This window comes from Harpegnathos saltator, unplaced genomic scaffold (genome assembly GCF_003227715.2).
Source record: "Harpegnathos saltator strain DR-91 unplaced genomic scaffold, Hsal_v8.6 scaffold133, whole genome shotgun sequence".
Lineage (NCBI taxonomy): Eukaryota > Metazoa > Arthropoda > Insecta > Hymenoptera > Formicidae > Harpegnathos > Harpegnathos saltator.
The window spans coordinates 612,309-636,964 of NW_020229910.1; the positions used below are offsets into that span (position 1 = coordinate 612,309).

Below are 24,656 nucleotides of genomic sequence, written 5' to 3' on the forward strand. Positions count from 1 at the left end.
GGGCACTATCAATACATAGCGAGCATGACAGATATGTATGATGCCGATGTTTTTATGATCTAAAATAAAGCGAAATAGTTCGAACACAGATTGGTACGTAGCAAAATAAAATATTAAATCATCCGTAATATTGGAAAGTGTTTTAATAGCGGCAAACTTACATTCGCGAAAGTTTCCAAAGATAAATTCGCGAGTCCTCCTGCTGTGAGCGTTATTTGTTTTTGGGATCTCATTATCACGAATGACATCATTTTACCCTGATCAGAGGACATGTCGTACCATAAAGAGTTGTAGGCTGCCTCGGCGATTAACTTACTCTGAAAACAATACGAACAATGAAAATTATTATCAACACTCAGACAGAAACAGGGTAATCGACTTTTATAGTCTTCCACATTCTTTCGACTTTTGTGTTCAAAAGCTCAATTTTATTCGCACATCAACATGAATAAAAATTTGAAAATTTTGAAAACACGTTATTTGAAAAATGTCATAAACCTCAATTTTCAACAATTAACTAAGCGATTGGTGTATCTTAAATATTATTATATTACTCAATCGTAATTTTGATTATTGCTTAATACTTACTGACCTTGTAGCTAAGATATTCTCCGGCAAAGCAGAAAATAAAGATTTCCACCAGTATGACGCTGGAAGCAAAAGCAGCTTTCACCAATAGCATAACGCCGGCGCCACCATGAACAGACTATTTTATCGAACGACAAATATGTAAGAAGCAAGTGAAATTCTTTTCACGTTTACTGACCATCGCGTATTCGCGTGCGGTGACTGCGGTACTCACTGTCACGATGAGAAATCCGAGGTAAACGAATATCAAGGAATTACAGAGAACAAGCATTAACGCTATAAAGGAAGAAATCTTATGTACATTGCTGGAAAATGCGATTACTCTGTTGTGCCTCTCGATCAGCATTCCTATCGTGGCCGTGGAAGATCCAAGAGGAGCAAAGTCTCCAGAAATGCTCTTAAATTCGTGACATATAATATCGATTTGCCCGCTTGCGTGAAGCACCTGAAACATACTCGAGCATCTGCAAAGATCTCAAAGGAGGCGCAATAGAGAAAAAAGAAGTTCCTTCCCAAAAATGTTAGAGAGAGACAGAGAAAGGGAGGGAGGGAGATCGAAACTTCACAAGATCCGCGGGACACAATTGGCTCGCGACGCGATTTGTTAGACATTTTTGACAGGTAGATAAATCTAAAGCACACTCACCAGGCTGAAAATCAGCGCGTCTAGAATAACGATTATGTACCCGTTCAACATGTTGTGCAAGAATATCATGACAAAGAGCAGCTCAAAGATCGGCGACTCGTCGGCGTGTTCAAAAGGGAATTGCAGCTTTATAGGGAAATGCCGTGAAGAGGCATTGGCGCTTTCTGTTAAATGCAAAAAGTTCAACACGTATTCGCCCAGAAGGAAAAGCAACCCGGCGACCGTAGCAAAGCTGAACACGGTGTTGGAGAAGAAATGCGAGACGTTCGCTTTCGCCGTCATCAGGTGCAAATGCTGTTCGACGTGCATGGACATGCACCAATCGTCATCCATAGCAGCCAGTATCTGATAAATTACGCTGGAATGCGTTACTTTAATCTTTCAGGTATTGTAACGAGAGAAAGGGAACGAAGACGTTCGTTTCTTATGCGCGAAATTGCATACGGATGTGTTGAAACGAGACTCAAAGTAACACTGTTGTTTAGGAAATATTTAGGATTGTGTATAAAACATGAGAAACCCTTAAAACAGCACTATGGCTCAATCTCATCTCTCAGAGAGATAAAGAGGCAATGTTCTACGACTACATCGCTGCGAGATGTCTTACCGACGATGCGTCCAAAGCGTCAGCAATTTAAACACCGCCAGAGTGTAGTCCAAAGCCGCGGGCAGGCTATCTACGAGATTCGGCAGCTCGCTCAGCTTAAAGTGCGAGTATATGTACAGATATTGACAATATTGCAGGATTAGAATGCTCAACATGTAAATTAGCCGATAAACGGAGGCGTACCGCACATTAGGCCATATACCGAGGAGTCGGAGGCCGATCTTCAGCAACGGATTCATAGTGCTCATGACTTGCATTCGTAAAGAAATTCGCGGCCGTGACCGCGGACACGAAAGTCAGAGTCAACGTATCCGACCGACAATGAGATAGAAAAAGAAAGAAAGAAAGAGAGCGCTGACCGATTCTCGAGCTTCATGCTCGTACTCTGCTCGTCCCCACCTCGATGGCCACCGATCAATCAGCATCGGCGTAGGATAACAATGAGTCGAGAGTACTCATTAAATACGTACAGGTCTTATAGCTCCATCGATGTCTGATAATACGTACCCCGACCGTACTAGACGAGAAATAGTGCTGACAGTATCTCGACGCAAGCAATTGTCGGTCTTTCTGTCTATTAGCTCGACGAGACGGAGTCTTGAAGCGACGATGGGAAGGATATTTTCTGGTCGCATTTTCTGCTCGCTTGAAAGATCACTCGGCGCATGGCGGCTTGGCCGGACGGTCGTAATTATTCATCGAGTATTCTGCCTAAGAGGGACTAAATCGCGCGGTATTTCGATCGTAAGGCTTAAAGAAGATAAATGCAGGAAGGAAATATTGACGAGGAGCGAATTGCGTGGAAGCAGGTGATTCTGTTTAATTTGTTGTCTTCTTGAGACGTGGGTAACGGTGAGCCCAAAAACTGCTTAATATGGTGGATAAGTTTCAAAAGCATTCGACTTTTGGAAGATGCTGTAGCGTGAGTACGGGAGTAAACTTGAAAAACAACTGATGACGTTTTAGTCTTGAAAAATACAATTTCTTAATGTGACGTAATTATATGACATGCTTTTTAACAACGAATAATAAAATTATATCATGTAATGGCGTCTTCTCCATGTTTATTGCGCAAAAACGTGGAAATAAATATGCCGTTTGTCAAATTGTAAATTCAGTTTCTCCTTCGCTTCTTCGAATGCAAGCGTTATCTGAAACGGAGGGATTTATAGCAAAACGAGTTCATCCAACTGATTGAATTATCCTTGTTCTTTTATCAGTCCTTCTACAAACGTACATTGATAGGTCACATGTTTAATTACATCAATCGCAGGTGAAAGTGAACTGAACTTGCGGTTTCAATACATCGCGTGCAATATCGAAATGTAAGACGCCGAGGCTTTCATGACCTAAAAACAGTTTCCTTGTAGATGAGAGAAATAGCCGAGGTAATAGAAATAAGAACGTGCGAAGCGAAGGAGTATCCTCCGCAAGATGCGCGTCATTAGTGTGTAACGTTTGCATGGCACATTCGGAATAATATCAACGTCGGCCGCGCGATACTCATTTACGCATTCAGATACGAATTGTCACAAGTATACATTTTTGTAAAACAACACGATTACATTATGTTACAATTAAGACACAATTGTGCGTCTGTTATGTAGAGTAAAAATCTTACACTCGTGAAGCCTTCCAGAGTCAAGTCCATGACGTTCCCAGCAGTGATCGTCAAACGTTTCTGAGACCTGACGATGATCAATAACAGAATTCGGCATTCTTTAGTGGACAGGTCGTACCAAAGTGTCTCGTACGCCGCATCGCCGATGGACCTACTCTGAGAGAAGAACAGATTGATCGTAATTACGGCGAAGGCATTGCGAGACAATCGCGAGACAAGCTGGATGCTGCATCTCATAAGCTCGTAAAAAATGCATGTAGAGACACATCTTATGATAAAATTTGCAAAACTAAAGAGATATTTCGCAGTTCTACACGACAGGAGACTCATTCGGACTCAGAACTCAAAATGAGGAACATAATTAGGAATTAATAATTGAGAATATTCGAAATTGGCAACTTGAAAGACTACTCAAGGTCAAAACGAGTCGTGCTAACCTTAATGCTCAGGTACTCGCCGGCGAAACAGAAAACGAAAGCTTCTAACGTTACCGCGATGTACGGGATGATGGATTGTATCAATATGCCGGATTTGCCGTCCATGTCCGTGCTTAAAGACTGCGTAAAAGTACGTGAAATTATTTCAGCGGAATTACATATGTATCGCGTGTGCGAAGTCTCGTGAATGTGACTCGAGTATTAAGAGTTCAGGACAGAAACGCGTTCTTCTGGAACAATGTTGTTCTTACAACGATTGCTATTGTCCCATTTCGATCGAAAGCACGAAATCCCGATACTCCGCATGATCTCAAGGCGGATTTTTTCTCTCCCGCTGCGAGCGCAGCGGCTTTACTCACTATCACGATCATGAATCCTATGGTGCAGATCACTACGGTGTTCCACAAGAATTGTATCATCGCGACGAAGGAGAAGAACTTGTCGATATTGTTCGACAGAGATATGATCCTCTGATGTCGCTCGATAAGCAACCTCGTAGCTGACGTAACTGACTTGCTCGTGACGGAAATTTCTCTCAGGCCTTGGCACATGATATCGATCTGCCCGCTCACGTGAAGCACCTCGAAATAGAAACTGCGATATCACGAGAGTGATAACGCCCTCGCGAGTTTTCACGATTCGATCGATTGAATGGAAAGATCCGCACCATTCATCTCGGTACTACTCGATGTTTGCGTGCATGTATACGTGTGTATGTGTTCTCGTCTGCCAACTTACCAATGCCAAAATCAAGGAATTCAGCATCGCGATCACCACCGCAGTCTCCCACACGTGCAGGAACGACCCTAGCACGATGAATTCGAAGATCGGCGATTTGGTGGCGTTGAACGGAAACTGCATCTGCACCGGAAACCCCCGCGGCTCATCCGCAGAGATCGTGCGGTGACTTAAATAGCTTCCGATGAAGTAGAAGACGGTTGACAAGGTGTTGAGGGTCATCATCGCGTTGGAGCAGCGGTGTGCCAGAGCAGCCTTGCTCGTCATCACGCAAGTGTATGAATCCGTAACGCAGTCGCCGTGCCAGTCGTCGTCCATCGCGACCAATATGTCGGAGAATATCCTGCGATCGATCGTTGATCTTCAGTTGACCTTCGCTTCTCTTCTTCCTCATCCTACCTCTTTTTCGCTCTCCTCTGAAGATAACCGCGGATCTTACCGGCGATTGTGCCAAAGGCTCAGCAGTTTCATAAACGTCAGGGTATAATCCAGGGTAACGCTCAGGCCGTCCATCAGCTTGGAGAAGTCGTTCATGCTCAAATGGGAGTACACGTAAGAGTACTGGAAATACTGCATGGCGGCGAGGCTGAGCATGTAAAGGAGCCAGAGGACCGTCGCGTACGAGGAGTCGGGCCACATGCCGATCAAGCCGAGGCCGATCTTCAGCGGAGAGCTTATGGTGCTGGTGGTCGACATGGCGGCTCATAAATTTACCGTTGGGATGCGTCAAAGTGGCCAGTCAATTGTGCTCTCAGACCAGATCATCGGTCTCAGCAACTATCGGGAGCAAACGGTCGCGAAAGAAGCGCGAAGCGAAAAGACGATGTCTCTCTTCTCTCTTCGTGGCACGGTCCCCACCCCTACGCGAGGAGGTAGCAATTTTATTACGGAGAGTGAAACCACCGGCTGGTAGCAGGCCGATCAATTGCAATTATGTATCTCGCTCTGCACGACGATGTTCGCGCAAGCAGATTGTTGATTATGCGCTTTTCCGTCGCGTCTCGGAAAAAGTGGAGAGCATTGACCGCCGACGTTTTACTATCGCGGGAAGTGCTCGCTGTAGATAAAAAACTGAAGAAGATAATTTGCTGTAAAAATGTAGCCGCGATTGTCGCGGACTTTGTCACGAGTGGCAGAGGAAAAAAATTACGCTCGTAATAGGTCTGAAAATTAAACTTGTGCAAAGTACGACGATGACAACGTGACCGTCGGCTACTGTTCGCTGGAATATTAACGGGATATTTGCGTTGACGGAGGAGGAAAATATCGCTTTCCGTTCGGGATAAAGCGGCAATAGAAATTCAGCTGCAATGTTTAGCTCCTTTCAATAAACGTACATGCACAGTGACAATAATTACTTCTTTTCAATGTTATTGTTAAAGCATATGTGCGCATGCACTTGTTCTCTTTGTTCCGTAAAGTGATATCGGTCATGGGTTGTGGGTTGGGAGATAACAGAAAGGCAAAATCGACGCTAATCATCTACCTTTATCAGTTCTACAAATGTACATTGCTACTTCGCCCACGATGAAACTACTATACACATATGATCAACGTACATTGATTCGATTCTCAGTACATCGCGTGCAGCACTGAAATGTACGACGCCGAAGCTTTCATAACCTAAAAAGACGTTCTTATGCAGACAGAAATATATCAACAGGAACGGTTCTCTTCGAAAGCTAACAATAGTCGATTTGACACACGCATATCAACATGTTTCTCCAATCATTAAATACGATTCCGATTTAGACATTTATCCAACAATATCATGATACCCTATACAATATGCTTGTTTTAAGTAAAACTCCCATAAAAATGTATTTCTGTAAGATATGCTTATTTCAAGCGAGAGTGTGAATCGAGATGACCATTTGGTTTTGTTTAATGCGAAAGACTCACGGAAGTGAAACCTTCGAGTGACAGGTCCATAACTTTTCCAGCTGTGATCGTCAGTCGCTTTTGAGACCTGAGAATCACGAATAATAAAACTCGACACTCGCTGATGGATAAATTATACCAAACCGTCTCGTACGCCGCGTCGCCGATGGATCTACTCTGAAAAAGATAGGAAGGCTACGGATTACAAAGTTGAATATGTATCGCAATGCTGCAAAATTTTTCTCTGTGCGAAGTGAGTGGAAAACGATCGCTTTTTAGCAGTGATATATAAAGAATGCGTATATTTTCATGATCAAAAATATAATCAGGGAACTGACGATGAACGGAACGAGACGCGGTTACCTTGGTGCTCAGGTACTCGCCGGCGAAACAAAAAACGAAGGCTTCTATGGTCACTGCGAGGTATGGAATAATGAATTGTATCAGTACCCCGGATTTACTTTCCATGTTCATACCAAAGGACTGCGGAATATAACGTTAGAAATGGTGCGAAGATAATAAGCATTTAGAGAAAATGTATTTTTTATAAATACATTTTTTATAAATAGATATTGTCACGTTAAATAATGTTATAACGTATCTTGCTTGCACCCAAAAATTTCAGTGGATAAATTGGACGTTGTATTGTTTTATTTTCTGTATAAGATGAATAATAATTATTATTATATTAATAATTATTATTATTCATATTATTATTATCCATTATTAATATAATAATAATTATTATTATAATCTGCCATATAAATTCGATAACCGATGAAGAGGATCAAAAGAATCTTTTTACTCACTATCACGACCATGAATCCTATGGAGCAGATAACTAGGGTGTTCCATACGAATTGCAGAAGCGCGACAAACGAGAAGAAGTTTTCGATATTATTCGACAGTGATATGATCTTTTGGTGCAGCCTGACGAGCGATTTCGTGGCTGACGGATTGGCTTTGCACATGGAAGGAATCGCCTTCAGCTCTTGACACATAATATCGATCTGGCCGCTCACGTGAAGCACCTCCAAGTGAAAATTCAACTTTTCAGCAACTCTTGCCCGAACTCGAGGTAATTCGAGCGAAATCATTGACTGAGCAAGATCAATGATGAAAGTAAAAATCAATTACAGTAAAAGATCGAAGAAAGATGAAAATATCATCGATTTGTGACAGCATCACTGGCAGAAAAGCTTCAAATATCATTTGAGTGTGCAGCCAGATGAAAATCAATCATCTCTAAAAGATCTCTTCAGCTTGTTATCGCAAATCAATGATATTTTCATCATCGACAGTTACAATGTCATTGACGTCAGCGATCGTCATTGATCAATGACCAAACTATCGTTGATTTGCAATATCACCGACGGTAGAAAAGTTTCAAGTATCATTCACGTGTATAACTTCACCTGACACTAGCCTGAGGCTCAACTCAAGGATGTCTTCACGACCGAACTCACCAGAGTCAAGATCAACGCGTTCAACATCGCGATCACGGTCGCCGTTTCCAACACATGAAAGAACAACCCCACCAGGACGAGCTCGAAAGTGGGCGACTCTTGGACGTCAAACGGCAACTGTACCTGTACCGGGAACTCACGGTATTTGCCGTCTTTGGAAACCATGCGTCGCCGCACTTGGCTGTCGACGAAGTAGAGAACAGTAGCCATTGCGTTGATAGACATTATGACGTTGGAGCAGCGATGCGCTAAGTTAGCTTTGTCGCTCATCACGCACTCGCGCAGCTTGCTGCTGCGGTCGTTCCAGTCGTCGTCCATCGCTGCCAAAATATCCGCGAATACCCTGCAACCGATCTCGGTTTCTCAGTTCATGAAGGGGAGAAAAACTCGTCGAGCCTCGAGCAGCTTCGCATTGTATCTCATTGCTCGGTCTTACCGGCGATTAAACCATAGGCACAGCAACTTCAAGATCGTCAGCGTGTAATCCAGAGTCAGGCCCAGGCCGTCCATCAGTTTCGTGAAGTTGTTGAAGTCCAGGTGCGAGTACACGTAGGAGTACTGAAAGTACTGCATCACAACAAGGCTCGCCATGTAGAAAAGCCAGTAGAGCGTACCGTGCGAGGTGCCGGGCCACATGCCGACCAGACCGAGGCCGATCTTCAACGAGGGGCTTATCGTCGACATGGTAGCGTAGCAGAGCTTCGCGTTGGACCATCACTTCGACTGGCCGATCGCGTACTCGTCTTTGCGCAACGAGTGACGACTGCCGATGAGGAAGCGGCCACGAAGGAAGCTCGAGGGTTTGATCCCTCGGAGCAACTTCGCGATACGCCTCCCCTTCTTCGGAGACGAGGCAGGTAGCTTCACGAGGTGACCACCACGATGGCGCGAGCAACGACGATCAATCGCGATTACGTGCATCTAGCGGCGGCGGCGATGCGCGACAACAATTTGTGAAAATGGATCGACGATTAAAAAGAAAGATACGGTTTGCAAGAAAGGGACATGCGCGCAGTATGATCATCATGCGAAATGACCGCCTTTAAAAATGCAGGCGCCCGTGGTCGGTTGTGATAGGCAAGCTTAGTTTGAAAAAAAAGTAGAAAGAAAGGAAGACAGTAATGAAGGTATCGGAAGAAAAAACCTTGAGCTCTTAATAAATTCTGAGATCTTGCCGTGGAAGCGAAGTTACACGGCATTATCGTCGAACAAAGAAGCCGGATTTTTTTCTGAGAAGACGGAAAATATGAATAAGAGGGTAGCAAGCTGGCAGACTGCAACTTCGAGCGAGGAGATAATGGAGGTGTATTTATGAGATATGTATATGAGCTTTCAACGTTGTTGTTAAACTATATATTCCTCGCATTTATTGCGAATTCCCGTTCGAGAACGAAACGGAGCTCTTTTCAAAGTGAAATGTATATGAAACATTCTTATTTCAAGCAATGGAAGCTATTATAATATTAATGACAATTTTATACGTTCATTGCTACCATTATTGTCCTGTCAGAAGAACAAAACATAATACGATAAAACACAATATCATAAAATACATTATGATTAGCATCGAAAATGACCGTTATTTTGCTGAGATTGATCATCATTTTTCTTCTAGTGCATAAGATCGTTTTCCATATGTCAATATTTTACAATAAAGAAATATGTCATCTTATTGTTGCAGTTATAATAATGTTAATCGTCATGGGGACATGACGAGTCGCAGCCGAAGACATCTTACTAGCGGTTCCACCACAGAGCGAAAAGTTTGCGGATTGCGGCCCACTTCACTATTGTCGCAATACAACGCGTCAGAACATTGTTTTGCGACAATATTCGTCCAGGACGTCGTGGAAGTCAGAGGCTGGGTGTCGCTAGACATCACTAACGCATTCAACACTCTCTCTTGGACGGAAATGCGGAAGACCCTAGAGTGCTAAGGGATTCCCTTATACTTTTCGAGTCACAGCGAACTGCGACCTCGTTAACTATAGAAGCAAAGTTCCGGACTGAAGGGCGACGATGTACTTCGGGGTCTCCCAGAGGTCAGTATTAGGACCCCTACTTTGAGATCTTGCGTACAACTGGGTAATGAGGACTGCCCTCCTCCCTGAGGACTGCCATGCCATTTGCTATGTAGGTGACACGCTAATGGTGACCGGGGGAGACAACTGAGAGGAGACCCGTCTTTTCGATAAAGTTAGGTTGTGTTCGACTATGAATTTTATTTAGACTTTGGATAAGAAAGTGGCGCCCCATAAAACGGAGGCTTTGTTCTTCCATGACGTATAATATGAGGTGCTACTAAGGGCCAAGATGGATGGCGTTTGCATCTAGATAGGGACCCAGATTAAATATCTGAGTTTCCTGTTGGACGGCCATTGGGACTTTGAGGCACATTTCAAGTGGCTAGCCCTCCCCCGAATTACTAAGGCTGGACTGGTGCTAGCCAATCTTATGAAAAATCTGGGAGGGTCAAGATGGAAAGTTCGCCGCCTATATGTGGGCGTGATCGCCTTGGTCGCCATGTATGGGGCGCCAATCTTCAGATCTTAAGAGCCATCGACTGATACAAACGCCTGATGCACCAGGCGATGTAGTCGGTGGTCATCAGGGCGATTCGGAACTACAGAACCTTATGGCGATGATGACCTTAGCCTGCCCCCGCTAGGGTTCCTTGCTGAGGAACGTGCCGAACTTTATCGGCGCACAACGGAGCTCCGCGGAGCAGGCGTGGTTATCACGGCAAGGGTCATGAATGCTTTGAAATTCCAGGCCAAAGCCCGAGTCATAGACGAATGATCCAGACAACTTTTTTTGAACCTAAGAGTACCTGGGCTGCGTATTCTCCGCAACTCCGCGGCTCTGGGCTGATGTCAACACGAGGGACGTACCCGCACAATGGGGAGTTCACCTGCCCACCCAAGGTCCGCCTCCGTCCTGACAGGGAGCGGCCACCATAGGGAGAGGGGGCTGACGCCCTTTTCCCTGATTCCCTGAGTCGGTGACGCAAATATAAAAAGCGGAGACGCACCGCTCAATACATTTCGCGTAACCATGGCGAGCTGCGTTGTATTATTTTTTGCGACGAGAGCAACAAAGTGGAGAGCCCATCGTCGTGGACATCGATTAATCATAATTATATACTTCGGATTCGTGTGCGGATTAAAAAGAAAGACGAAACAATATGCGTTTTCCTTCTGAGTCAGCGAACAATTTAATGGCACATTATAGCGTGCAATTACACCGAGAACGTGGATTTCTATTCGCGACCGGCTATCATTCAACGGAACAAATTTAAGCGCTTGGTAAGCGTCTTGGTAATAAGCATTAATATTTTATGAGATTTAAACTGAAGGGAGAAAAGAGTGCGTCACGTTCATCACAGTTCAATGCTAAAATTTATTTTCTATTTTTATATTCGTATTTCTCTCTACTTTCTTGTGTCGTGCGATAAAAGACACGTGGAAAATATCGCTCGTTTTTCTGTCATATTCGTACGAGGATTAAACGCATTAGCGACATAAATAAATTTTCGTTAAAAATTTAAAAGCAAATATATAGTCATCAATGAGCTGCATTAGAAAGAAAGCATTAATAAATTAGAATGGAAATCAGATGCACATATCGAAAAAAAAGAAAAACGTTGCAGATAAAATAAATTGAGATATAGTCGACGTTGCTGGAAAAAAAGGTTAACGAATGTGAATTATTTTCTATATATTTTACAAAATTATTATTAAAATATACTACACTGATACAGTGCATTTGTGTATTTCGTATCTATAACACATTTTTATTGAGAAAGTTTTGAACAAGCCGGCCATTACATATCTCAGCACACATTGTTTGTATAAAATAAATTAATATTAGAGGCCTATTATAGAGGCCGACTTTTTTTCATTTTAATCACAACTCAATTTTCTGTGCCTCGTAAATCATGGATTTCAACGTATGTAACTTTTTCAGGCTTATCCTTAGACGCGACCGCAAATGGATCATATTTCTCCAAATTCAATACATCGCATGTAACACAGACATGTAAGAAGCAGACGCTTTCATAACCTGGAAAAAAAAATTCCTTCTGTGAATACGAAAAATGAGACAGACGCGTCGGTAGAGTAATATCTTTTACACTCATAAATCCATCCAAAGTCAAGTCAACAACTTTCCCGGCGGTGATTGTCAGTCGTTTTTGGGATCGCACTATTATGAACAATAAAACGCGACTAGTGGTCGGTAACATATCGTACCATAGCGACTCGTACACCGCATCGCTGATCGATTTACTCTGGAAAAAGGTAATAATTCAAACTCAAAATAGAAACACGTTTACTCAAATTTTTTTTCATCGCTCAAAGCTCTTAAATGTATTAAATATTAAAATATTTATCTAAAAGATATGAAATATTTTGTGTACAGCAGAAATCATTCAGAATGTAATAGTTTATACACGTAACTGTGCATGTCGATTATTACCCACATATTACGCATGAGAAGGAAGATTGTAAAATATACAAATTTTATTAGAATACCTTGGCGCTTAAAAATTCTCCCGCGTAACAGAATACAAACACTTCGATTGTCTTAGCAACGTAAAGTAGCATAGACTTCGCCAAAACTATAACGTTTTTATTGGTGCTGAGGGTCTGCGAGTAACAAAAGCAGCGGTAAATAAATTAACGACAGAGTAAGCGCGAAACGATTGATCTTACTTACAATCACGATCATCAAACCACTGCAGCAGATGATCAAAGTGTTCCACAGCAGTTGCATCAACGCAATGGCCGTAAACACGTTTTCTATTTTATCTGACAGAGCGATAATTTTCCGATGTTTGAAAACGAGATCCTTGATGATGAATAACGACTCACAGGGATCGTTTTTGATGGATATTTGCATCAGATCTTGTCTCAGAATGTCAATCTGGCTACCTACATGCAGTACCTACGAGCAAAAGACAGAAATGCGGCAGGATGTAAGAGGCGCCAATCTGGAGAATCAGCGGTGAGAAATGCCCGTCATTTCATATCGTAGCATCTGATTATAAAAATGATATTTATAATCATCGTCAACTTACCAACGAAGCGAGTAAGGCATTGATCATGCCAACGATAGAAGCTATCGTTAAGATGCAGAGGAACTGCCCAACCAGGATGCACTCGAAAAGCGGCGATTTAGTGAAATCGAAGGAGAACTCCATTTTCACAGGAAGCTCCCGAATGTCGGAATTTCTCGTCGGGCGGAACAAGTAAGCACCGACCGACAAGGAGAAACCAGCCATAGCGTGAACGCCGATGAGGAAATAAGAACAACGACGCGACTGATCGGCCGCTGCCATCATAGTGGACCGGTAAGAATCGCAGTCAATGTAATCGTTCCAGTCTTTATTCATAGCCGACAGGATATAATGGAATATCCTGTAGAAAGTAGTTTACATGGCGATCTGTCGTGGACAGTTGCGATCGAGGTACACTCGAAATATTACGAGCACTTGAAGTTGCCTGGAGACTTACTTCGATAATAGTAACGGAACAAATGTAAAACGGTAAGGCAGACGGTGAATAGTAAATAGTAATAAATAATAAATATTTTTGCTAATTTTACAATAAAACAATGCACGAAACGATCCTCGGTAATGAACATTACCCAACATTAATCGTGAAATCGAAGGAGAACTCCATTTTCACAGGAAGCTCCCGAATGTCGGAATTTCTCGTCGGAACATTCCGACATTAGGAACATTAATCGGATTTCTTCTGTTAAAGTATCTTTACCACGTCGGCAATATTTTGCATGTACAATAAAAAAATTGCATTCTACCGACACTGACAACGTGCTCTCATGCAACGAAGCCGCGACGGCGTGTCTTACCGGCGATTCCACCTCAGGGTAAAAAGTTTTAACATAGCAAGACTGTTCGCCAGAGAAAGGCCGAGGCAGTCCATCAGCAACGAAAGGTTATGTGCGTCAAAATGCACAATAACGTACGAATACTGATAATATTGCACTATCATTAAGAACATCATGTACGACGTCCAATAAAGATCCGGGTAGGCCGAGTTCGGCCACATGCCGATGAAACGGAGCCCGATCTCGACCCAACGGCTGATGGTAGTTGTGCGGACCATCGTTTCTCGACAACTGCACGGTAATGCAAGAAACGCATGACGCTCGATTTGCGTGAACTGCGCGATGACGACGAAAATTATAGCGGAGACAATGAGTCGAAGGTAAGAGCGACGCCGAGGATCGATCAGTCGTAATTGCACATTGGTTATTCTGATCGCATTATTTCTACAGAGAAGCTTGCAAGTGCACCGATAAGAGAAACAAAGAGAAAGAAAGAAAAGGATGATAGAAACGCGATCATATTCAACTGCCTTTCTGAGTCAATGAACGATTCAACAGAGTTGCATCATAGCGTGTAATTGCTTTGAAAATGGGAGTTGTTATCCTAGAACCCGGTTCTACGGGCAAATTATATCGACTGACGGAAGAAAATGCACATGCGATCTAGCTAAAAAAACTACACGTCGAACGTAGACGCGTAAGCTGCGTAGAAAAAGTGAAGAGCACTGTCATTGCAAATATTATAGTCGAACACTGACATTTGCTCTTCACTTACGCGTTCTTTGTGCTCGTTTTCGTCCCGTGCGACTCGAGCTGGTTTTACCAGCGCGTGTAATAACGTGTAATAATATAAGATGTTATAAACGATATGAGTAATATTATTCTACGTAGTCGATTTTTAAATAGATATACTGACAATTGACACAATCGTTGTTGACTAGCTTTATCCAAGTGTTTCGGATAGCGTTTGAGAGCGGATAGTCTAATGCAAAATGCAATTTTCGACAACGGAGTAACAGGAAACGATTCCGTTTAGGAAGGTACCGCAGATTATTATTGTTGTTCATAAGTATATGCATATTTATTCAGCAAACCGCAAATAAAATTCTGCGTTCGCATATAAAATCCGCGTTTTATGGTAATGTAAAGGAGAAACGCTGGAATGGATGTTTAAATCAAAAAATCCTTGTAGTTTTGAAAAAAACTTCTGAACATATATTCAATGATTCAAAATTATAAAAATAATAAATTCAATGACTATAAAAGCTTGGAAGGATAACATTAAAATTTTCATATACTATCATCAAGATTATAAAAGGGAAAATCATACTTCATAGAAAAATTCAGTCGGCATAACTGTCATCGAAAAAAAAAAACAGTTATTTGTTAAATTCGTCAAAAATGATTTACAATTAAACGATTTTCTCTTATAACATGTGTAATTCTGTTTCAATCATCAATAGCAATTGACTGATGAAACTTCCGACTGCATGCGAAACAATACAAACTGTTCATACAACATTCTGCTAATATTCTCTAAAACTCAGTACATTGCATTTAATACTGACATATAGGAGACAGAAGCCTTCATAATCTAAAAAATTGTAAGGGATTAATAAAAAACCTTAGTAATTTAATATATAAATGAACAGGAGTCTCTATCTATATCTACGGAACAGTGCCTTACAGTTGTAAAGCCTTCCAAAGTCAAGTCGATGACTTTACCCGCGGTGATTGTCAGTCGTTTTTGAGACCTTAAGATCATGAACAATAAAATCCGGTTGTCAGTCGGCGACATGTTGTACCACAATGTCTCGTATAGTGCATCACTAATTGACTTGCTCTGAAAACAGTTTAAATATAACAAAGAGATATTCTTTTTACTCATCAATATGTATTCTTTATACTTAAGTATGGCGCATAAAAATGAAAAAATTATTTATAATAAATATTTTAAAGATAAGATGTACGCGCGTTATAATTTCCTGCGCTATCACCTTCTTCTTTTTATAACAACAGAAAATTAATATGTTATGATATATTTTACAATTATTAAATAATCAGATTAAACGCTTATCAAGGATATTAAAAACTACTACATACTTTGGCGCTCAAAAATTCTCCAGCAAAGCAGAATACGAAAGCCTCCAGCATTATCGCGATATAATAACTCACAGATTTGATCAAACCCGTTATAGCTACATCCTTATCGATAGTCTGTAACCATTCAAGTAAGAGGAGAGAATTTTCTTTATCTAAACCGTGAAGAGAAACCATCGACGTTACTCACAATTATGATCACAAAACCGGTGAGACAAATAACTACGGTATTCCATAGAATCTGCATCAACGCGATCGACGAAAATAGATTCTCAATATTCTCCGATAAAGAGATGATCTTTTGATGTTTAACAATAAGATTTTTAATTATAATAAAAAAGGTATCGGGATCGGACTTGTTATTGGAAAATTCCTCCAGGTCCTGCCGCATGATATCGATTTGACCGCTCAGATGGAGTACCTATACGTCCGATAAATATATAAATAATTAGAATATCATTTTTACTTTCCTACTTGCAATATTAATCGAATTCGATGATATTGGACGAGATATTATAATTGTAAATTATGAGATATGGAACAATAAAATATGGAATACATTATTAAAACATATAAAAACAACAGATGATTGTCATTTTGATAGCAGATAAAAAATTCTTCCGCCAATTTGACTACTTACTATTTTACAGTCATAGATTAAGTTCTTGCAATAATTGTACATTTTCAACTGCAGAATGTCATATCTACATCTGGAGATGCATGAATCGCATCGCGGAAACTTACCAAAGAGACGAGCAAAGCGTTTATCATACCGACTATGCAAGCAATCACCAAGTCGTAGAGAAATTGCCCGATCAGAAAGCACTCGAAAATGGGCGATTTGCTGACCTCAAATGGAAACTCCATCTTGATCGGGAGTTCCCGGGTGCTATTGGCGAGTCGATTGTCCTCGTTCATCGACTGAACGAAGTGCTCGCCAATTGAAAGAAAGAATGCGACAGAGGCGTTCATAGTGAAGACTATGTTAGCGAAACGACGCGCCACGTCCGCCATGCTCATCATCGTCGACAAGTACGATTGATTGAAGTCGCATTCTCTCCAATCCCGGTCAATCGTCCTTAGCACGTAATAAAATGTCCTGCGTAAAGTAAGGATCTTGTACGAACATCGTATGTGTTAGAAATCATTTCTTTTCCGAGCTCGAAAATATGTTCGCGTGTATGTGTGACGTTACTTGATGACTGTCAATATCAATCCGATCCTCTATCTATTTATAACCTATCTCGTCTATAAACCTATCTCGTCTATAAACCTATCTCGTAACTTTTGATGAAATCATTACGTTATCGTAGCGCAAATCTAATAAAAGCTTGACCAAAAGTTTCTTCGGAACTTTACCTTTCATCTTTACCGAGTACCTCGGAGGAACTTTCCGATCAACTCAACACACAATAGAAAAGCTGAGCAAAGATAATGTAAGGATAACGACACTGACACAAATTGGTTGAAAGTTACAGATTACGGCTGTTGCATCGAGATTGAAGTCGAGAATAAACAAATTGCCCAATCACAGTCAATTACTCTTCGATCGTTAGGAGAATCATCGACTACGGTTATCGAATAAGTTTACATCTTGGGATGTTCTCCTTCAAACTTCGATTTAATCTGGACTACGATTAACTAGCGAAATTACTAAGTGAAATTTCTAATTTCCTTTTCTGAATTTTTCTTCTCCAGCAGCAATTTTAATTGGCAACTCTGCCAATTAATCTTCAATTAGATCTACCCAGAGTTTGGAGAAAGTCACTTTCTACTCATTCATCGTTTAAACCTTCTCACTTACATTTCTTCGCGTGTTACACCTTCACGCGGTGTTAATACCAGCGCTTCGCTCATGAGAGCGCGAAACTTACCGGCGATTCCACCAGAGGACGAAGAGCTTGATGAAAGCGAGGGTGTACCCCATAGTAAGACTGAGGCAGTCGACGAGGGTCGAGAGGTTGTTCAGCTCGAAATGCGCGAGCACATACGCGTACTGATAATACTGCACTATCGCGACCGACGTCATGTAGCCGAGCCAATGGAGGTCCGCGTAAGCCGAGTCCGGCCACACGCCGGCTACACGAAGACAAATCTCCACGGTACGGCTGATGGTGTTGGCGCGCTTCATCCTCCTTTGTTCACCATTGAACGTTAAAAATCAACGGGCTTGGCGGAACGCACGTGTGCATGTCGTTCAATATGTTGCGCGGCTAATGATGGCTAAAGCACCCCGCGGTAATCGCGGCGGAGACGACAAAGCGCGCGCGCGAGTTACTCCTTCAAGGAATCAATTATAATTATACCTTGGCTATTTGCATTAAGTTCCATGAATATCGACTGAGAGGAAGATAAGGAAAAAAATGGGCATTATTCCTCTTTCTCTCCTTTCTGAGTCAGCGAGCGATTTAGCGTTTCGTGCAACGTGTAATTTCCTCGTGAACGCGAGTTTCCGTGGCGAAGAGAAGAACTATATCCGTCGACAAGTTAGCGAATATTGTAATAACGTTGGACGTTGACATCGGCGGGACGTAGATGCAGGGGAAAAATACACACACATATGCATGAAATACGAGGAAACTTCACTACGGTTGAACATTGGAGAGAAAGATATGTGCGCATGGTATAAATTGATTTCGTCGATCCCCGCATCTTTTCGTCATTGTACCCGAGTACTTTCTTAGTGTATGTGCTCTTTCGTTTCCATTTCGAGCGAGAAAAGACGAAGACGTCTCCGCTGTTACGACAAAGGACGAACTGCTAAAAATGTAAGTCGAACCGCATGAATCGGGTTTTCGGGATTTTTTCGTCACCTATCTTAAAACGAATGTTTCGATGGGTGAGACATTTTTCTCTTAAGAAATTCGATGCAAATGCGGCTGTGTTCATTCCCCGACCGCATTGCATTTGCAATCTCGGTAAATATAAACAATTCACTTTTGGAAAAGAGATGAGGAGAAATAACGCGCAACGTATCACTGTAACACCAGTTGTATCAGTATGTATATTTATGTATGTATGTATATTTCGAGTATGTATATTTATAAAGAAAGAGGAGAATGAGGAAAACGCATGACCAATCTGGCGATTGGACAAGTGCAGGACAGTTGCAAGTTTCAGTCAAAAATTTACACTCAACGAGCATGGTATAGCTAGACGAAGAGAATATTCGCTGACACTCGATCTTCTTCGGGACCTTGCAAAAAAGAACCATAAAGACGAACCGGAACACAAAGAGACTTGCATGTCATGGGAGAGAGACTAAGGTCGATCGGTTGTTTCATCGTAAACGGAGGATGATGATCCTCTGAATTTACAAGGAATAATTTACACGGCAAAAACAATTTGACATCTCGTAACTCGTGCAATTCCATTCAGCCGACGAAGGTAACTCCAAACCGATTGAGCTGTGGATGCTGGTGAATATACGCAGACGGTGATCGACGGGGTCTCATTCCAATGTTAATACATCGTTCAGCACCGACACATAAGAGGCAGAGGCTTTCATGATCTAAAAAAAAGTCAAAGGAAGAAAATAATCTGTGTTGTTACTTGCAGTGTCGCGCGTGAAAACGAAGGACGAGATGTCCGTACGCTCGTAAATCTCTCCAAAGTTAAATCAACTTTGTCCGCGGTGGTGGTCAGCCGCTTTTGCGACCTCAGCATCACAAACAGCAAAATGCGGCTGTCGTTCGACGGCATATCGTACCAGAGCGACTTATACATCGCGTCGTCGATTGACTTGCTCTGGAAACAGAACGTGGTCAAGGTCTGGTCCAAAATACATAATCCTACATTGCTGCAAGCATATTCGTCCAACGAACACGTGATTTGAAATAAAGAGTGATTTAGGTGGATGATAATGTAACTTCAATGATGTAGTAAAAGTTACAAAAGTTATGTATCAATAAAAAATACGCGTTATGTACATGATGTATGACGTAGTACAGAATGAACAGAACAGAACTAACAGAAAGAGACGAACAATCACGAGTATTCACATCGCGTACAAGGAACAATCGTCTCTAAATATTGGCGCTTAAAAATTCCCCGGCGAATATAATACATTTATGCACGCACATTTGCATTCCGATCAACGGAATCGAAGTGATAAGACCGTCGTCTTTGCCATATCGCGTAGAAACTACGGGGTTTTTATTTTTAGAATATTCGTTCGCGCGTTACCGTCGTCGCGACGAGCGTCTTCCAGAAACAGAAAGCTCACCCTTTCTGCCGCGGCGCGGCCATTATCCGTTAATAAAACGGGAGCCCTCCTCCCCGGATATGTACGACGCGGACGATTTCATGATCTGTGACAATGAGAGAGATACGTCCAGTTTTTATATTATGTTTTCACTAATTTAATTAATACGTTTAGTTAATACGTTTTTACGGGATAAAGTCTCCGCACCAAAATTCGGATGTTTAATTTTGTAGAATTTACGTAGACTTATGCTGTTGTCTTTAAGGATAGATCGATCATTTTGCCGGCGGTGATGGTCAGTTGCTTTTGCGAGCGCAGTATGAGGAAGAAACGCGATCATGTTTAACTCCCTTGTCTGAGCCAATGAATGATTCAACAGAGTTGCATCGTAACGTGAATTACTTTGAAAATGTGAGTTGTCATTCTAGAAGCCGGTATGAGCAAATTATATCTACCGATAGAAAAAAATATACTAACTAGAAACACTACACGTTGAACGTAGACGCGTAAACCGTGTAGAAAAAATGAAGAGTGCTGTCATTGCAGACATTATAGTCGAACACTGACATTTGCCCTTCTCTTATGCATTCTTTGTGTTCATTTTTATCCCGTGCGAGCCTCGAGCCGGCTTTACCAGCGCGTATGTGTAATAACGTAAGACGTTATAAATGATATGAATAATATCATTCTATGTCGTCGATTTTTAGATTGATATATTGATAGTTGTTGACAGACTTTATCCAAGTGTTTCGGATAGCATTTGAAAGCGAATAATCGCGTGCAAAATGTAATTTTTAACAACAAAATAACAGGGAACAATTCCGTTTAGGAAGGCACCGCAGATTATTGTTGTTGTTGTTGATAAGTTTATGCATGCTTGTTCAGTAAAAATGCATATAAAATCCTGCATTTGCACGTTTATAGCAACGTAAAGAAGAAAACGCCGGAAGAGGGCTGTTTGAACTAAAAAGTCCTGTAGTCTTAAAAAAACTTTAGAAGATATATTTAATGATTATATCATATAAAAATTTAATATAATATTTTAATGATTATATCATATAAAAAATAAATTCAATGACTATAAAAGCTTTGATGGATATCATTAAAGTTTTCACACACTATCAAAATTATAAAAGGGAAAATTATAATTCATAGAAAAACTCAGTCGACATAACTGTTATCGAAAAAGAAACTATTATTTGCTGAATTCGTCAACAATGATTTACATTTAAACGATTTTCTCTTATAACTTGTGTAATTCTGTTTCAATCATCAATGGCAATTGACTGATGAAACCATTCCCACTGCATACGAAACTATATAAAATATACATACAACGTTCTGTTAATATTCTCTGAAACTCAGTACATTGCATTTAATACTGACATATAGGAGACAGAAGCCTTCATAATCTAAAAAATTGTAAGGGATTAATAAAAAATCTTAGTAATTTAATATATAAATGAACAGGAGTCTCTATTTATATCTACGGAACAGTGCCTTACAGTTGTAAAGCCTTCCAAAGTCAAGTCGATGACTTTGCCCGCGGTAATTGTCAGTCGCTTTTGAGACCTTAAGATCATGAACAATAAAATCCGGCTGTCACTCGGCGACATGTTGTACCACAGTGTTTCGTATAGTGCATCGCTAATTGACTTGCTCTGAAAACAGTTTAAATATAACAAAGAGATATTCTTTTTACTCATCAGTATGTGTTCCTCATACTTAAGTATAGCGCATAAAAATGAAAAAATTACTTATAATAAATATTTTAGAGACAAGACGTTATAATTTCCTACGCTATCACCTCCTTTTCTTTATACCAGCAGAAAATTAATATGTTATAATATATTATTAAATAATCAGATTAGACGCTTATCTAAGATATTAAAAACTATTACATACTTTGGCGCTCAAAAATTCTCCAGCAAAGCAGATTATGAAAATCTCCAGCATTATATCGATATAATAACTCACAGATTTCATCAAACTCGTTATACCTACGTCCTTATCGATAGTCTGTAACCATTCAAGTAAAAGGAGAGAATTTTCTTTATCTAAACCGTGAAGAGAAACTACCGACATTACTCACAATTATGATCACAAAACCGGTGAGACAAATAACTATGGTATTCCATAGAATCTGCATCAATGTGATCAACGAAAATAGATCCTCAATATTCTCCGATAAAGAGATGATCTGCTGATGTTTGACAATAAGATTTTTAATAATAATAAAAAATGTATCGGGATCGGACTTGTTATTAGAAAATTCCTCCAGGTTCTGCCGCATTATATCGATTTGACCGCTCACATGGAGTACCTATACATACGATAAATATACAAATAATTAGAATATAATTTTTTATTTTCCTAATTGTAATATTAATCGAATTCAATGATATTGGACAGGATATTATAATTGTAAATGATGAGATGTGGAACCATAAAATATGGAATGCATTATTAAAACATATAAAAACAACAGACGGTCGTCATCTTGATAGCAGATAAAAAATTTTTTTACCAATTTGGCTACTTATTATTTCACAATAGATTAAGTTCTTGCAATAATTGTGCATTTTCAACTGCAGAATGTCAAATCTACATCTGGAGATGCACGAATCGCATCGATCACCGCGGAAACTTACCAAAGAGACGAGCAAAGAGTTCACCATACCGACTATGCAAGCAATCACCATGTCGTAGAGAAATTGCCCGATCAGAAAGCACTCGAAAATGGGCGATTTGCTAACCTCAAATGGAAATTCCATCTTGATTGGGAGTTCTCGGGTGCTGTTGGCGAGTCGATTGTCCTCGTTCATCGACTGAACGAAGTGCTCGCCAATTGAAAGAGAGAATGCGACAAAGACGTTGAAAATGAAAATTATGTTAGCGAAATGATGCGCCACATCTGCCATGCTTATCATCGTTGACAGGTACGATTGATTGAAGTCGCATTCTCTCCAATCCCGGTCAATCGCTCTTAGTAGGCAATCAAATGTCCTGCACAAAGTAAGGTTCTTGTACGAACATTCTATATGTTACCAATCACTTCTTTTCCGAGCTCGAAAATATGTTCGCATGTATGTGTGACGTTATTCGATGACAGTCAATATCAATCCAATCCTCTATCTATAAACCTATCCTGTAACTTTTGACGAAATCATTACGTTATCGTAGCGCAGATTTAATAATTGACTTCAAAGTTTCTTCAGAATTTTACCTTTCATATTGATCGGAAGATTCCAAGGAATTTTTTGATCAATCCAATGATAGAAAAACTGAGTAACGATAATGTAACAATAACGACACTGTCACAATTGATTGAAAGTTACAAATTAAGGCCATTGCATTGAGATTGAAATCACTGCACTCAGAAAAATATGTAAGACTTTAGGGGTAAGCACAAGAAACATAAGCAGCAAGACGTGAGGAATAAACAAATTGACCAACTACAGTCGATTATTCTTAGATCGTTAGGGGAACCATCGACTACGGTTATCGAATGAATTTACATCTTGGGATGTTTTCCTTCAAATTTCGGTTAAATCTAACCTACGTTTGACTGGTAAGATTACCAAGTAAAATTTCGAATTTCCTTCTCTCAATTTCTTCATCTCCAACAGCAATTTCGATTGACGACTCTGCCAATTAATCGTCGATTAAATCTACCCAGAGTTTGGAGAATGTCACTTCTACTTTTTCATCGTTTAAACCTTCTCACTTACATTTCTTCGCGTGTTGCACCTTCACGCGGTGTTAATACCAGCGCTTCGCTCATGAGAGCGCGAAACTTACCGGCGATTCCACCAGAGGACGAAGAGCTTGATGAAAGCGAGGGTGTACGCCATGGTAAGACTGAGGCAGTCGACGAGGGTCGAGAGGTTGTTCAGCTCGAAATGCGAGAGCACGTACGCGTATTGATAATACTGCACTATCGCGATCGACGTCATGTAGCCGAGCCAATGGAAGTTCGCGTAAGCCGAGTCCGGCCACACGCCGGCCACACGAAGACAAATCTCCACGGTACGGCTGATGGTGTTGGCGCGCTTCATCCTCCTTTGTTCACCATTGAACGTTAAAAATCAACGGGCTTGGCGGAACGCACGTGTGCATGTCGTTCAATATGTTGCGCGGCTAATGATGGCTAAAGCACCCCGCGGTAATCGCGGCGGAGACGACAAAGCGCGCGCGCGAGTTACTCCTTCAAGGAATCAATTATAATTATACCTTGGCTATTTGCATTAAGTTCCATGAATATCGACTGAGAGGAAGATAAGGAAAAAATGGGCATTATTCCTCTTTCTCTCCTTTCTGAGTCAGCGAGCGATTTAGCGTTTTGTGCAACGTGTAATTTCCTCGTGAACGCGAGTTTCCGTCGCGAAGAGAAGAACTATATCCGTCGACAAGTAGCGTTCGCGAATATTGTAATAACGTTGGACGTTGACATCGGCGAGATATCAATGCAGGGGAAAAATACACACACACACATACACGTGAAACATGAAGAACGTT

The 24,656-nt window shown here is 41.0% G+C and overlaps 7 protein-coding genes across 9 annotated transcripts; all 7 read right to left on the reverse strand.

The window, feature by feature from the left end:
• Positions 1-3: 3 nt before the first annotated feature.
• On the reverse strand, positions 4-9,095 carry LOC105188356 (uncharacterized). Its single transcript, XM_011149754.3, has 16 exons — positions 8,421-9,095; positions 7,985-8,327; positions 7,328-7,549; positions 6,882-7,001; positions 6,540-6,695; positions 6,212-6,260; positions 5,077-5,338; positions 4,638-4,980; positions 4,259-4,480; positions 3,900-4,019; positions 3,463-3,618; positions 1,235-1,612; positions 803-1,033; positions 593-706; positions 162-317; positions 4-59 (listed from the first exon to the last, which is right to left on the reverse strand). The coding sequence occupies exons 1-16, from the start codon at positions 8,666-8,668 to the stop codon at positions 9-11; spliced, it is 3,171 nt and encodes a 1,056-aa protein (XP_011148056.2). The 5' UTR covers positions 8,669-9,095; the 3' UTR covers positions 4-8.
• Positions 1,610-2,172, reverse strand: LOC112590688 (uncharacterized). Its single transcript, XM_025307992.1, has one exon. It carries the CDS (start codon positions 2,096-2,098, stop codon positions 1,838-1,840), a length of 261 nt encoding a protein of 86 aa, XP_025163777.1. The 5' UTR covers positions 2,099-2,172; the 3' UTR covers positions 1,610-1,837.
• On the reverse strand, positions 3,027-5,758 carry LOC105188334 (odorant receptor 4-like). 3 transcript variants are annotated; one of them, XM_011149729.3, is made up of 6 exons: positions 5,077-5,754; positions 4,638-4,980; positions 4,259-4,480; positions 3,900-4,019; positions 3,463-3,618; positions 3,027-3,190 (listed from the first exon to the last, which is right to left on the reverse strand). In XM_011149729.3, exons 1-6 carry the CDS (start codon positions 5,331-5,333, stop codon positions 3,140-3,142), a joined length of 1,149 nt encoding a protein of 382 aa, XP_011148031.2. In that variant the 5' UTR covers positions 5,334-5,754; the 3' UTR covers positions 3,027-3,139. The 3 variants fall into 3 exon arrangements, with proteins under 3 accessions (XP_011148031.2, XP_019699254.1, XP_019699256.1); XM_019843695.2 differs by having other exon boundaries at positions 3,140-3,618; positions 5,077-5,757; XM_019843697.2 differs by lacking the exon at positions 4,259-4,480 and having other exon boundaries at positions 3,140-3,618; positions 5,077-5,758.
• A 2,861-nt stretch (positions 9,096-11,956) lies between the features above and the next one.
• LOC105188361 (uncharacterized) lies at positions 11,957-23,121 on the reverse strand. Its single transcript, XM_025307993.1, has 10 exons — positions 22,790-23,121; positions 22,231-22,461; positions 22,044-22,157; positions 21,644-21,799; positions 19,529-19,681; positions 16,125-16,355; positions 12,701-12,928; positions 12,517-12,630; positions 12,117-12,272; positions 11,957-12,046 (listed from the first exon to the last, which is right to left on the reverse strand). Exons 1-10 carry the CDS (start codon positions 23,066-23,068, stop codon positions 11,996-11,998), a joined length of 1,713 nt encoding a protein of 570 aa, XP_025163778.1. The 5' UTR covers positions 23,069-23,121; the 3' UTR covers positions 11,957-11,995.
• LOC112590684 (uncharacterized) lies at positions 12,983-14,153 on the reverse strand. The gene is made up of 2 exons (XM_025307986.1): positions 13,856-14,153; positions 12,983-13,401 (listed from the first exon to the last, which is right to left on the reverse strand). The coding sequence occupies exons 1-2, from the start codon at positions 14,110-14,112 to the stop codon at positions 13,053-13,055; spliced, it is 606 nt and encodes a 201-aa protein (XP_025163771.1). The 5' UTR covers positions 14,113-14,153; the 3' UTR covers positions 12,983-13,052.
• LOC112590683 (uncharacterized) lies at positions 16,535-18,291 on the reverse strand. The gene is made up of 2 exons (XM_025307985.1): positions 17,809-18,291; positions 16,535-17,033 (listed from the first exon to the last, which is right to left on the reverse strand). Exons 1-2 carry the CDS (start codon positions 18,063-18,065, stop codon positions 16,619-16,621), a joined length of 672 nt encoding a protein of 223 aa, XP_025163770.1. The 5' UTR covers positions 18,066-18,291; the 3' UTR covers positions 16,535-16,618.
• A 67-nt stretch (positions 23,122-23,188) lies between the features above and the next one.
• Positions 23,189-24,405, reverse strand: LOC112590687 (uncharacterized). Its single transcript, XM_025307990.1, has one exon. The coding sequence runs from the start codon at positions 24,194-24,196 to the stop codon at positions 23,936-23,938; it is 261 nt and encodes an 86-aa protein (XP_025163775.1). The 5' UTR covers positions 24,197-24,405; the 3' UTR covers positions 23,189-23,935.
• Between the last annotated feature and the right edge of the window lie 251 nt (positions 24,406-24,656).